Genomic DNA, 15,047 nt, shown 5'->3' with positions numbered 1-15,047 from the left:
AGACAGGAGAGGGAAATTTTGCCACCAAGAAAGAAGCACTGGGGCCAGAGTGTATTCTTTGAACCTGGAGTTCCTGCACTGAGAAGCTCCTAGACTGGGGAAGACTGATGACCAGGACCTTTCCCCTGAGCCAGCAGAGAGAGAAAGCATTCCCCTGCAGTTGGTGCCCTGAATTCAGACTTCTAGCCTTCTAAACTCTGAATTTCTTTTGTCAGAGCCATTCACTTTTGGAATTTCTGTTATAGAAGCACTAGACAACTAAGACACTTATCATGTTGATGTTGGGTACCGTTGAGTTGTTTTCAACTCATAACAACCTTATAGGACAGAGTAGAACTGCTACATAGGGTTTTCTTGGCTGTAATCTTTACAGAAGCAGATCATCAGGTCTTTCTACCATGGATCTACTGTTCATGTTTGAACCACCAAAGTTTTTAACAACCAAGCTGTTTAATCATCTGCACCACCAGGGCTCCTTACCCTTATCATACCCATTGCCATCAAGTCAATTTCCACTCACAGGAACACTGTAGAATAGTGTTGAACAACCCTGTAGGGCTTTCAAAACCATAAACTTTATAGAAACAGACGGCCACATCTTTATTCCATGGAGTGGATGGTTGGCTCGAATCACCAACCTTTTGCTTAGTTGCCAAGAGCTTAACCACTGCACCACTACCTTAACCAGGGCTCCTTATGCTTATCATATGTCCCAACAATTCCATTCCTAACTACTTACCCAAGAAAAATAATATGTTCACAGAAACACTTGTACTATAATGTTCGCTGCAGCTTTGTGTATAATACCTAAGTGTCTATCATAGAAAAATGGATAAACTGTGGTATGTTAATACAAATTAAAATACTCAGCAATAAAAAAAAAATGAACTATAGATACTTACAAAAGCATCGATGATTCACAAAATATTCACAAAATATTTTGTTGAATGAAAGAAGCCATACATAAAAGAGTAAATACTACATGCTCTCATTTACATTAAGTTCTAGAACAAGCAAAACTAATCTATGGTGGGAAAAGAATCAGAACAGTAGTTGACTGTGAAATTCAAGGGGTCCAGGATTATCCAGAAAGCAGCATAAGCAAAATGTCTAGGTTAATGAAAATTTCTGTACCTTGATAAGCATTTGAGTTCACCATTGCATTCATTTGTAATTTTATTATATGTTATAAATTTTTCATATTTCCTAATAAGTTGCAGGAAAAATAAATTTTTCAACATCCTACTATATCAGTGAAAAGTATTCCACAGAGAAATATTAAAAATGGTTCTTGTCATTCCTCACCATTCTTGGACTTGAAAACTCTGATATTTTATACTGAATAACCAAGATATACCCTGCTATTTCTCCGAGACTGAAGCTTGGGAGTCAGAGGTTGCTAGAGGAGCATGTAAAGCGGGTTTCCACACTTGTGAAACAATTAGAAAAGGAGTCAAGTTCCCAGATAAGGGCAGGACTTGCCTCTGGCCATTATGGCCTGTGTAACCAAGGTGACTTATTGTCTAGATCTCAGGTGGAGGAAAAAACGAAAAAACAAAACACAGTTCTCATCAAGTCTATTTCAACTCATAGTGACCCTATAGTTACAGAGTAGAACTGCCCTACAGGGTTTCCAAAGGAGCTGCCAGTGAATTTGAACTGCCAACCTCTTGGTTAGCAGTCAAGCTCCTATGTAGAAATAAACCAGATAATAAAATTAAAAGGAATATTAAAAAACTGATTTAAAAAGAAAGTTCTACCAAAGAGAGCAAGAAAGACAGCTAATGTGGGTTCAAGATTTAGAGCCTTAATAAACCGTATGAAATTACTGAAAATGAACTAAGAATACAGAGAGTACTGTTAATGATGCTGAGATAGTTTGGGCATTTGTACTGTTCTCTTTGTAGGAAGTGTCTTTTCCATTTTTTTTGTCATGTCCTAAAGTGTGGCTAATCCTTCAAGATTCAATCCTGATATTATTTTCTCTGAGAGTTATTTCATTTTAAGTTTGTAAGTTTTTATTGCACTCAGCACTTGAAATGAAATCATATCCAGTGGGAACATATCCAGCACTGGACTGTAAATTACACATGGCCAAACCAAAAAAAAAGTTGTCGTCAGTCAATTCCAACTCATGGTGAGCCTATGTGTATCAGAGTGGAATTGTGCTCCATATGTTTTTAGATGGCTGATTTTTTAAAAATAGAGCACCAGGTCTTTCTTCTGAGGCAAATGTGGGTGAACCTCAACTTCTATCTTTTTGGCTACCAGCCAAGGGTGTTAACTATGTCTACAAAAGACCAGTGATTGTTAAATAACTGGATTTCATTCTGGCATAAGGAGCACAAGGTTTATCACATAGTATTCAATGGCTAAATTTATGAAAATAACAAGAAAGTCACTTGAAAATATTTTGAGAAATTCTAAAACTTTAAGAATTCATTATTTGTGTAAGAAGATTTTATATATATGTCATTACATGTAAAACCAAGAGGTATAAAAATCATGGAATTCGGTTTTACACAAATCTGAGTTCAAATCTTTCCATTGTTATACCCTAGTTATTTGAACAAGGAAAAACACTTATCACTAAGCTTTACACTGTTGGCATATTAACTTCAAATAATGACAATTTTTAAAGGTATAGCAGTAAACTAGATAATATGCCAAATTGTATTTGGTGCTCAATAAATATCTGTTCTCATACCTTTTACTTTGTTTGACCTACTAAAAATAAAGAAAAAAAGATAAATTATAAATATTTTTCTTCATCTTAGACTATCTGTTGGTCATTAATGTATATAACCAGGGCCTAGAAAAAAATATTATATAAAATTCATATTCACAGATTATTTGATAAACAGGTGTGTGTATAGATAGATAGATGGATAAACACAACATACATACATATATATTGTTTAAAGTATAGGTAAACATAGCACACTGTAAATGTTTATTAAATGAACAGAAGAATCTAATATAATTGAAGATGGGAGAGTTGGGCCATTTCTGAGACAGACTTCAAGGCCATTCTGGGCACCTTGAACTGTATGGTTGAGAATAAACTTTAATTTTAGTAATTCAGTGAATGAATTACTTAATGATACTTCCTTTGTTTCAAAAGTCTCTTCATGTAATGAATAAATGATAGTGATACTGATATAAAATAATATAATATAGTGATAACATAAAATAATAATGATTACATGTATTAACTATAAAATGTTTCAGTGCAAAGTGGTATATATATATAAACATGTATTAAGCCCTCAATTCTTATGGAATATTTTCAAAAATTTCATCAGCAACTTACTCAAGCTTATAGTCTAATAGGGAAGTTAAAACATACAAACACAAGGTAAATTCAAGAATCATAGACCCATAGGCAGTCAAAATAAGAAAGAGCATAAGAAAACATTTAATATCATGTGAATGAAATAATGCACAGAATTTTTTAAAAAATCAGCAAATACTTATTGAATATATGAATAATGACTGATGACATTGTATTGCTGGAAAGTTGAGATTTGGTTTCTTTAGAGGTGAAGTGTTATATCTCAAGTCATACCATTCATTGGTTCATATTTTTATACTTTGATGTGATATTGTGAAGAAGTTAATCAGATTATTTAAGAGCAGGTATTACAATTGTCTTTACTGAGTATCCGATACATACATCCCAGTTCTCTTTTAGAGACTGACACAATTATTCATTCCTTTTGAATCCTTCTGGAGATAGATTTAGAGTGTACAGATTTTTCTTCACTTTTAATGTTAAAATCCACCTTGAAAAAAGAGAATCACAACTTGGAAAAAGTATTTGGCTATGGCATTTGCAACAAAGGTCTAATCTCTAAAGCCTATAAAATACTTCAACACCTCAACACCAAAAATCAAATAATTCAATTTTAAAAAAGGGCAAATGATGAGTAGACACTTCACCAAAGAAGACATTCAGGCAGCTAACAGACACATGAGGAAATGCTCTCAGCAATTAGCCATTAGAGAAATGCAAATCAAAACTACAATGAGATACCATGTCACACCAACATTACTGGCACTAATCAGAAAAATAAATAACAAACATTGGAGAGGTTGAGAGCTGGTGGGAATGTAAAATGCTATAACCACTACAGAGACCAATAATGTGCCTGCTTAAAAAGCTAGAAATAGAAATGATGTATGATTCAGCAATTCTCTCCTGAGAATACAACTTAGAGAATTGACAACCATCACATGAATAATCAATGCACATCCACTGAGGCCAAAGAGGAAGAAACTGAAAATTTTTATCAACTTCTGCAGTCTGAAATTATTAAACATACACTCAAAATGCATTGATAATTACTGGCGAATGGAGCACCACTACATAAACAATGGCTATACACGTGGACCTCACTAGATGGAAAACACAGGAATCAAACCGACTATCGCTGTGGGAAAAAAAAAAAAAAAGGGTGATGGAAAAGCTCAGTACCATCAGTCAGAACAAGGCCAGGGGCTGACTATGAAATAGACCATCAATTTCTCATATGCAAGTTCAAGTTGAAGCTGAAGAAGTTTAAAATAAGTCAAGGGAAACTAAAATATGACATTGAGCATACTCCAGATGAATTTGGAGACCATCTCAAGAATAGATTTGACAAATTGAATGCTAATCACTAAACACCACACACTTGTGGGATGATATCAAGAACATCATACACGAAGAAAGCGAAAGGTCATTAAAAAGACAGGAAAGAAAGAAAAACCAAAATGGATGTCAGAAGAGACTCTGAAACTTGCTCTTAAGTGTTTAGTAGATAAAGGGAATGGAAGAAATGATGAATCAAAAGAGACAAACAAAATATTTCAAAGTGCAGCTGGAGAAGACCAAGTAAAGTAGTGTAATGAAATGTGAAAAGACCTGCAGTAAGAAAAACAAAAAGGATGAACACGTTCAGCATTTCTCAATCTGAAAGAACTGGGAAAAAAAAAATTTCAAGCCTCATATTGCAATTTTGAAGGATTCTGGCTGCAAAATACTGAACGACTTAGGAAACATCAAAAGAAGATGGAAAGAATACATAGTCACTATACCAAAAAAATTGGTCCAAGTTCAAACATTTCAGAAAGTACCATACGATCAAGAAGCAATGATATTGAAGGAAAAATTACAAGCTGCACTGAAGGCATTGGCAAAAAGCAATGCTCCAGGAATTGATGGATTATCAATTGAGATGTTTCAACAAACGGATGCAGTCCTGGAGGTGCTCACCCATCTATGCCAAGTATTTGGGAGTTGGCTTCCTGGCCAACTGACTGGAAGACATCCATATTTGTGCCCATTCCAAAGAAAGGTGATCCAACAGAAAGCAGAAATTATTATTAATATCACAGGCAGCAAAATTTCACTAAAGATAATTCAAAAGCTGTTATAACAGTACAGTGACAGGGAACTGCCAGGAAATTGAAACTGATTCAGAAGAGGACGTGGAAAAGATGTCATTGCTGATGTCAGATGGATCTTGACTAAAAGCAGACAATACCATTAAGATGTTTACCTGTGTTTTATTGACTATGTAAAGACATTTGACTATGGGTCATAACAAGTTATGGATAACATTATGAAGAATAGGAATTCGAGAGCACTTAATTGTGCTCATGAGGAATCTGTACATAGACCAAGAGACAGTCATTCAAACAGAACAAGGAAATACTGCATGGCTTAAAATAATAAAATGGTTTGAAGTAGTATTCTATATGCAAATGATACAACCTTGGTGCTGAAAGTGAGGAGGAGTTGAAACACTTACAATGAAGATCAAAGGCTATAGCCTTTAGTATAGAATACACCTGAACATAAAGAAAACCAAATCCTCATAACTGGACCAATAACCAATATCATGATAAAGGGACAAAAGATTGAAATTGTCAGGGATTTCGTTTTATTTGGGTGCACAATCAATGCCCATGGAAGCAAGAGTCATGAAATCAAACAATTTATTGGACTGGTCAAATCTTCAGCAAAAGACCTGTTTAAAGTTTTAAAAAACATAGGTGTCACTTTGAGGAATATAGTGAGCCTGACCCAAGCCATGATATTTTCAATTGCCTCGTATGCACGCGATAGAAGACCTTGAATAAGGAAGACCAAAGAAGAACCAATGCCTTTGAATTATGGTGTTGGCCAAGAATATTGAATATACCCTGGACTACCGGAGTAATGAAGAAATCTGTCTTGGAAGAAGTATAGCCAGAATTCTTCTTGAAAGCAAGATGGTGAAACTTTGTCTCACGTACTTTGAACATGCTATAAGGAAAGACCAGTTCCTGAGAAGCACATCAAGCTTGGTAAGGTAGAGGGTCAGGAAAAAAGAAGAGGACTCTCTATGAGTTAGATTTAACAATGAGCTCAAGCAATGATTATGAGGATGGGACCGGACTGGGCGGTGATTTTGTTCTGTTGTACAGAGGGTGCCTATGAGTTGGAATCAACTTGAAGGCACCTAACAATAACAACAAAAACAACATCCATTTGAATCAGTGTGCTAACAGGGTATCAGAAGAGCGTTAAGATTTTCAGAACAGCTTTAAGAGCATCAATATTTTCCTCAGCAATGTAGAATTATTGCCTTCAAGTTGACAATTTGGAAATAGTTTCTAAATATTTAATTACATACATTTGAAACTTAGAAGCCACTTACACTGTTTTGGGTTATTAGGTATCATTTTGTTAGGGTACTAATTAATTAAGAAATGCCGAAATGCATAATCATAATCAATAATATATTCCTTTCTTTTTGCTTTGCTTTGTCTTTTATTCTCCTTGTCAGAGGGTAGGAGAGTGAGTGTCAGTACAACCTAAACGGAGCAGAGTTTAGTTAAATATAGTTCTTTACTCAGAGCATACAATCCTCACAGGTCCATGCAAAATCCTCTTTTATTTTATAAAAACTTTCCCTTTTATAACCACCCATTTCACCTCTTCCCACTGTCTTAGTTACCTAATGCAGCCATAACAGAAATACCATAAGTGAGTAGCTTTAAAAAACAGACCTTCATTTTCTCACAGTTCTGAAGGGAAGATTCAAATTAGGATTCCTTCTGTGAGCCTCTCCTAGTTTCTTGTGTCTGCAAATGATCCTTGGTATGCACTGGTATTCGTCGGTTCTTCCTTGGGGTCTATCTGCCCCCTGTATATGTGTGTCTGTGTGCCTGTTCTGCTCTTTTTATAACTCAGAGTGATTAGTTTAGGACCCACCCCACACTCAGGTTCGATGCAATTAACATAACAAGCAAAACTTTCCTTCCAAACAGGGTCAGATTCACAGGTACAGGGGTACTTCAAAACAGGCTTTAGGGTGATACACTTCATTCTGTAGCATTCCACTCTTTGTTGTGCAAAAATTTCATGTTCTTCACACACACAAATCACACTCTATCACATCATCCCCAAAAGTCCTAACCCACTCCAGCATCATCTATCAATTCAAAATCTCGTCCTCTGAATCATCTAAATCAAGTATGGATGAGACTGTGGGGTATGTTCCTTCATGGGGCAAAATTCTTCCCCATCTGAGTAGTGCCTGGCGTCTTAAAAGCTTGTGAGCAGCCATCTAAGAAACTCCATTGGTCTCACCCCATCTGAAGCAAGGGAGAATGAAGAAAACCAAAGACACAAGGGAAAGATTAGTCCAAAAGACTAGTGGGTGACAAGTACCACAGCCTCCACCAAATGAGTCCAGCACAACTAGATGCTGCCTGGCTACCACAACCCAACTGCTCTGACAAGGGATCATAGTAGAGGGTGACCAGACAGAGCTGGAGAAAAATGTAGAACAACATTCTAAATCACACACACACAAAAAAACAGACTTACTAGACTAACAGAGACTGGAAAAACCCCAAAAGTATGAACCCCAGATACCCTCCCTTATGTATGAGTAATAAAGTCACTTCTGAGGTTTACCGTTCATCCAAACACTAGACACGCCCGTAAAACAAGATGAGACTAAATGCGCACACCAGCCCAGGGGCAAGCACGAGAAGGCGGGAGGGGACAGGAAAGCTGGCAATGGGGAACCCAAGGTCGAGAAGGGGAGTATTGACATGCTGTGGGGTTGACAAAAAATGCCACAAAACAATATGTGTATTAATTGTTTAATGAAAAACTAATTTGCTCTGCAAACCTTCATCAAAAGTACAATTAAAAAAAAAATTCTTCACCATCTGTGAACCAGTGAAACCTGGGATATAAGTTATTTGCTTCCAAAGTACAGTGATGGGAAAGGTCCAAGATAGAAATTCTTACTCCCAAAGGGAAAAATTTGACAGAAAGAAATCATAGGTATCAAGCAAATCCAATAACCCAGGAGGACAAATTTCATTTACTTTCAAGACTTGAAAATAGCCCTCTGTTTTCCAAGTACGTCTGAAAATGGCCCTGATCTCCAGACACTGGGCATTGGACATGTGCTCCAGATTTGGGTGGAGGCCCCTCAACCCTGGGTCTTGGCCCCATGTTGATGCACAGATGTGGCATCCTCACCCCCTCAATGCTTATTTGCCCTCTGTTTATCTTCTTCAGAGAAGTGTCCTTTTATATCATTAGCTCCACCACCATTTTTAAATTAACATATATTTTAAAATCATTTTAGATTTACTAAAAAAGATCTCAAAATTGTACAATTTCCCCTATTATTATCATCTCACACTAGCCTTAGTTATCTAATGCTGCTTTAACAGATATACCACACACGGATGGCCTTAATGAACAGAAATTTATTTTCTCACAATTTAGGAGGGTAGGTGTTCAAATTCAGGATGCCAGCTCCAGAGAAGAAAAGTTCTTGTCTATTCAGTTTCTGCTTCCTGGTTCCTTGGAGATCTCCCTGTATCTTCTCTATTTTACCCCATCTCTGCTCTGCTTTTCTATTTAATCTCTTTTATATCTCATAAGAAATTGACTCAAGATACACCCTGCACTAATCCTACCTCATTAATATAAGGAAGACAACCCATTCTGAATGGGATTATAATGACAGGAATAGAGGTTAGGATTTTCTACTTATGTTTTTGGGGGGACATAATTCAATCCATAACAACTAGTATGGTAAATTTCTCACAACTAATGAACTGATGTTGACAGGTTAGTATTATTAATGAAAATCCATACTTTATTCAGATTACCTTAGTTATTACCCAATGTTCTATTTCTTTCCAGAATCATGTCTAAAATACAGTATTACATTTAATCACCATGTTTCCTTAGGTACCTGTAGATAGTGACAGTTTCTCAGCGTTTCCAGTTTTAATGACCTTGATGGACTTGAAGAAGACTTGTTAGCATTTTGTATAATATCCCTCAACTGAGGTTTGTCTAATATTTTTCTCATGATTAGACTAGGGTTTTGAATTCATTGGAGGAAGACCACAGAGATAAAATATCATTTTCATCACATCAAGGTTACATACTATCAACATGACTTGTCACTGGTGATGTTAATTTTGATCTCCTGGCTAAGGTAGAGTTTGTCAGATTTCTCTAATGTAAACTTACTTTTTTTTTTTTTTTTCCCATTCCCATATTGTACTCTTTGGAATGAAGTCACTTTTTGCTCCACACTTGACAGGTAGAAAATTACGCACTCTTTCCTTGAGGATGGCATATCTGCATAAATCGTTTGGAATTCTTACAAAGAAGAAATTAGGTTTTTTCTCCTCATTCAGTTATTTATTCAGTCATTTATATATACATCAGTCTGGTCTAATAGATATTTATTTTTATATTTTGAGGTATAGTCCAGTACTGTGGTATTTTGTTTCTCATGTTTTTCAACTTTTGTCCAGTGGGAACCCTTTCAGTTGACTCCTGTGTTCCTATGTCATATCCTCACTGCTTTTCTCTTGTGCGTTTTATATGTGTATGCATGTGTATACATGCATGCTTGAGCGCTTCCTTACTCTCTGGCACTGTAAGATGCTCCAATTCCTCTTGTGCATTCCTTGCCCCAACCCTATTATCAGCAGACATTTTCCAAGAAATCTTGGTTCTTTCTGTTGGAGAAGGTTACGAAAATTCAAGATCTGGGTAATAGGTGGCCATCTGATTTTCTACCCTAGCCAAAAAATATCATTTATGACCAAAACATGAACATTTCATTTCAAGAATAAGCCACAATTTTACCCTTATAATCTAAGGGTATGACTATGCAAAGGCATTTGACTGTGTGGATCATAACAAACTATGGATAACACTGCGAAGAATGGGAATTCCGGAACACTTAATTGTGCTCATGAGGAACCTTTACATGGATCAAGAGGCAGTTGTTCGGACAGAATGAGGGGATACTGATTGGTTTAAAGTCAGGAAAGGTGTGTGCCAGGGTTGTATTCTTTCACCATACCTATTTAATCTGTATGCTGAACAAATAATCCGAGAAGCTGGACTATATGAAGAAGAACGGGGCATCAGGATTGGAGGGAGACTCATTAACAACGTGCATTACGCAGATGACACAACCTTGCTTGCTGAAAGTGAAAAGGACTTGAAGCACTTACTAATGAAGATCAAAGACCACAGCCTTCGGTATGGATTACACCTCAACATAAAGAAAACAAAAACCCTCACAAGTGGACCAATGATCAACATCATGATAAATGGAGAAAAGATTGAAGTTGCCAAGGATTTCATTTTACTTAGATCCACAATCAACAGCCATGGAAGAAGCAGTCAAGAAATCAAAAGACGCATTGCATTGGGCAAATCTGCTGCAAAGGACCTCTTCAAAGTGTTGAAGAGCAAAGATGTCACCTCGATGAAGACTAAGGTGCACCTGACACAAGCCATGGTATTTTCAATCGCATCATATGCATGTGAAAACTGGACAATGAATAAGGAAGACCAAAGAACAGTTGACACCTTTGTATTGTGGTGTTGGTGAAGAATATTGAATATACCATGGACTGCCAAAAGAATGAACAAATTTGTTTTGGAAGAACTGCGGCCAGAATGTTCCTTAAAGGCAAGGATGGTGAGACTGCATCTTAAATACTTTGGACATGTTGTCAGGAGGGATCAGTCCCTGGAGAAGGACATCACGCTTGGCAGAGTACAAGGTCAGCGGAAAAGAGGAAGACCCTGAACAAGGTAGATTGACACAGTGGCTGCAACAATGAGCTCAAGCATAACAACAATTGTGAGGATGGTGCAGGACTGGGCAGTGTTTCGTTCTGTTGTGCGTAGGGTTGCTATGTGTCGGAACTGACTTGAGGGCACCTAACAACAACAACAACAATCTAAGGAGACAAAATGAAGATACGCTCTTTATCACATCTGGCTCAAGTTTCTTAATTGGGAGGAAATGGACACTTTAGGGAATGATCTTTCCAAGACTGTTATTTTTTGCATCATTCGTGCGAAATGCTCCTCCAGGGAAGGCAGAAGAAAAGCATTTACCAGTCAAACTCATGTGTGAGGTTAGGTTTCCAAGCGAGCGGGATGAAAATGTCTCCAACTTAGGTTGCCTCCTAACAGACAGCTAAGAACCTAAATGTCTTTGTGAGACCCAAGAGAATTTTAGAAGCATTTTCTTTTCTCTAAAAAGTAAGTGACTCTCAAATTACCCTAAGAAGAAAAGAGAGTGAGCATTCTCACTTCCTCATAAAATCGGATAACATTTTTATTGAATAACAACATAGTTGTCTTTACTAGTTGGAGGAAATCAATGTGTTCAGTGAGACCACAGTAAGTATCTAATACATAGAAAGCACGTGTGGAAGGACAGAAAGTTTAAGGACTTTCTATGAGTGATTTACAATCTAAAGTGAGAAGGCAGGAATAAAATGTGTGTATGATAGTTGAGCACTGCAAGGTAAATGCTCCTGGTAGACAGGGATGAGGGAGATAAGCAAATAAAAATAATATCTTTTGAGTGTTCCAGAAATGCTTCAGGGAGGTATTATTTCGCTGTGGTTAGAGGAGGCTGCAGGCTTCACACCTCCTCAATGGCAACCAGGTGTAGACTAGTGTGGGAAATTATGGAATTTTATCTACAGAAAATTCTCCTTAATTCTTTCACTCATTACATATACGTATTTATTAAACACATACTTCTTTTCCATGCTGAAACACAGCAGTGAGAAGACAAAAATCCCTCTCCTTATGTTGCTTAGTTCTAATGTGTCATTCGAATGCTATGTCATTCTCATGTATAGCAATTATGTGACTTATTTTTTTGTGTGTGTGTGTAAGGCTGTTTGTAGATAGATAAGATAGACAGAGAAAGAGAGAGATAAGACTTATTGCAAATAATTTTTTTCATTTCTGTGATTAAGAGTTTGACAAACAGTACATTAGAAAACTTTCTGGAATGAAAGTGAGTCTGGAGTTGCATGGCAGAATGGTGATATACAATGTGGTTAAAGAGCACTAAGTTTCAGAACTGCCTCCACAGTTGACTCAGTGTTTACTCAAGTTCCTAGAATCCAGCCTTGCCCCAGAATATTGTGGTGTTTTTCCTGCCTATGTCAGAGGGCAGTTGGAGGGCTCAGTGACATGAAAACATAAACAAGTCAATCAGATCATCTCCTGAGGTAAGATTTAAAAAAATCTTTATTTTTCAATGCAACACATGATTATAACATATTTTCATTATTAACAAGGGCCACATTTCTAAAAGTAGATCTTCCTCCCTCTCTGATGCCTAGAATACAGTTAGCTTCCCTCTCCAGAGACTATAAATATTGTGATTGTCCTTGGTAATTTTCTAAACATAATTTATTTATCTAAGCCTGTGTATGTATGGTATAAATTATCCTTATTGTAATGAAAATATTACATTCTAAGCATACATTTACCTTCTTTGATTTTTCACTCTACAACTCTACAATGCATTCTAAGGACCATTACACATACAGCTGGTACTTTATTTATTTATTTTTTTAAACAATGATTGCATAAAAGTGCCAACCCTGAATTATTAAGTTCTGAAGAACATATCATTTGTTTCTCATCTTTTGCTACCATGGAAAGCGACACAATGATTTTTTTTGTGTGTGTAAGTGTATCTGCAAAGTAGTAAAATTACTGGCTAATGAGAATGTGCACTTCTAATACCTTCCATATATGAAATCACCCTTTAAGAGATTGCACTCACTTTAACTCCTACCAAAGATGTGTGAGATTGATGGTTGTCCTTACCTTTGCAAGCACTATATGTTAACAAATGCTTATCTAAAAGGTCACATTACTATCTGATAAGTGAAAAGGATAGCTAATTGCAAGTTTAATGGTAATGTATTTAACTGAGAATGAGGGTCTTTTCATTTTTTTAGTTCTTTTGTTAAGAACAGGGTCTCTTATTTTTTTAATTATTTAATTTTTTTTGCCTATTGTCTATTTGCATATTCTTTATTGTAAGGTGGATTTGTGAAGTCTATTATGTAAAAGGAGTCTGTATTTCTGTAACACACTGTCTCTCCTATTGACAGGCCCCTGCTGAAACTGAAGAAAGACATTCAACTCAGGAAATCATTCACTCATACCAAACCCCAACATTAGTGTTTATTATGTCTTAAGAATCATTTCCTTTTATGTTATTTTCCTATTATGCTCTTATGTGCAATACAGCAATAGATTGTTACAAATTCTTTTTTATGTATATTTATGAAAAAATAAATATATGGAAAAATAAGTGATTACCGATTCTTAAGCGGAAGTTTCTTGATCAAGCTTTGGTATTCAAACTCCAAATGCAGCATTCATCTTCTAAAATGATTGCTTTCTTCCTTGCAGAATAACTATTTCTAACCTCTACTTTCCCCCCATCTACTGAAACAATGCAGCCAAACAAGAGTGTAACTGAGTTCATACTGTTAGGATTGACACAGGATCCTCTGAGGCAGAAAATGGTGTTCATAATCTTCTTCATTTTCTACACGGGAACTGTGGTGGGGAATTTGCTCATTATGGTGACCATCAAGTTCAGCCGGTCTCTTGGGAGTCCCATGTACTTTTTCCTATTTTATTTGTCCATTGCTGATACCTGCTTTTCAACTTCCACAGCCCCAAGACTAATTGTGGGTGCTCTCTCTGCAAAGAAAATCATATCCTACGATGAGTGCATGATGCAAGTCTTTGCACTGCATATATTTGGCTGCATGGAGATCTTTGTCCTTGTCCTCATGGCTGTTGATTGCTATTTGGCCATCTGTAATCCCTTACATTACCTGACCATCATGAGACGAGAAGTCTGCATCATCTTGATAATCCTTGCCTGCATAGGGGCTTTTATTCATTCTGTAACTCAAAATGTCCTGGTCTGGATATTGCCCTTCTGTGGACCCAATTTGATTGATCATTATTGCTGTGATTTGCAGCCCTTGTTAAAACTTGCTTGCATGGACACTTATGTCAACAACCTACTGGTAGTATTCAATAGTGGGGCCACTTGCACAATCAGTTTCTTCATTCTGATGATCTCATACATTGTCATTTTGTATTCTCTCAGAAACCACAGTTCAGAAGGGCGGAAAAAAGCACTTTCCACCTGCACATCCCATATTATTGGAGTTGTCCTATTCTTTGGTCCGTGTATATTCATATATATACGTCCATCAACCACTTTCCCCATGGACAAGATGGTGACAGTATTTTATACCATTGGTACTCCGTTTCTCAACCCACTTATCTACACTCTAAGAAATGCAGAAGTGAAAAATGCCATGAAAAAGTTGTGGAGTATCAAAATTACCGCCCAAAGTGAATGATGAGTTGGGGACTTGATTATTCAATAATAATCTGACTGAATTTGTATGGGTATCAAATATGACAGTGTGTGATTATTGTGCGAATAATATGCAATCATATATAAGGTTGTAGGTTACTATTTTTTTTCCAGTTTACAAGCAAGGTGAATGTCTAGCATCATCTTTTGTGTTGGAACTAGATACAGAGTCACAATAAGTCAGATAATTACAGACCAAAATGACATCAGCCTGACTCAATCTTTTCCTGAGAGCTCAACTCTGACATTGCTGACCTTGAACTATACATCACAAGTCTG

General features: G+C 36.6%; 1 protein-coding gene across 1 annotated transcript; it reads left to right on the top strand.

Annotated features, from left to right (window-relative positions):
• Window positions 1–13,821: 13,821 nt before the first annotated feature.
• Window positions 13,822–14,751, top strand: LOC100668796 (olfactory receptor 4C11-like). The gene has a single exon (XM_003423520.2). The coding sequence runs from the start codon at window positions 13,822–13,824 to the stop codon at window positions 14,749–14,751; it is 930 nt and encodes a 309-aa protein (XP_003423568.2).
• Window positions 14,752–15,047: the final 296 nt, after the last annotated feature.

Source organism: Loxodonta africana, chromosome 22, assembly GCF_030014295.1.
Source record: "Loxodonta africana isolate mLoxAfr1 chromosome 22, mLoxAfr1.hap2, whole genome shotgun sequence".
In the NCBI taxonomy this organism is placed as follows: Eukaryota; Metazoa; Chordata; class Mammalia; order Proboscidea; family Elephantidae; genus Loxodonta; species Loxodonta africana.
Note: the sequence above shows the minus strand (reverse complement) of the source record. Positions and strands in the feature narration are given on the sequence as shown.

Excerpts from the sequence above, each read along its gene's own strand:
- LOC100668796 (XM_003423520.2), top strand. The coding sequence starts at position 13,822 with ATGCAGCCAAACAAGAGTGTAACTGAGTTCATACTGTTAGGATTGACA.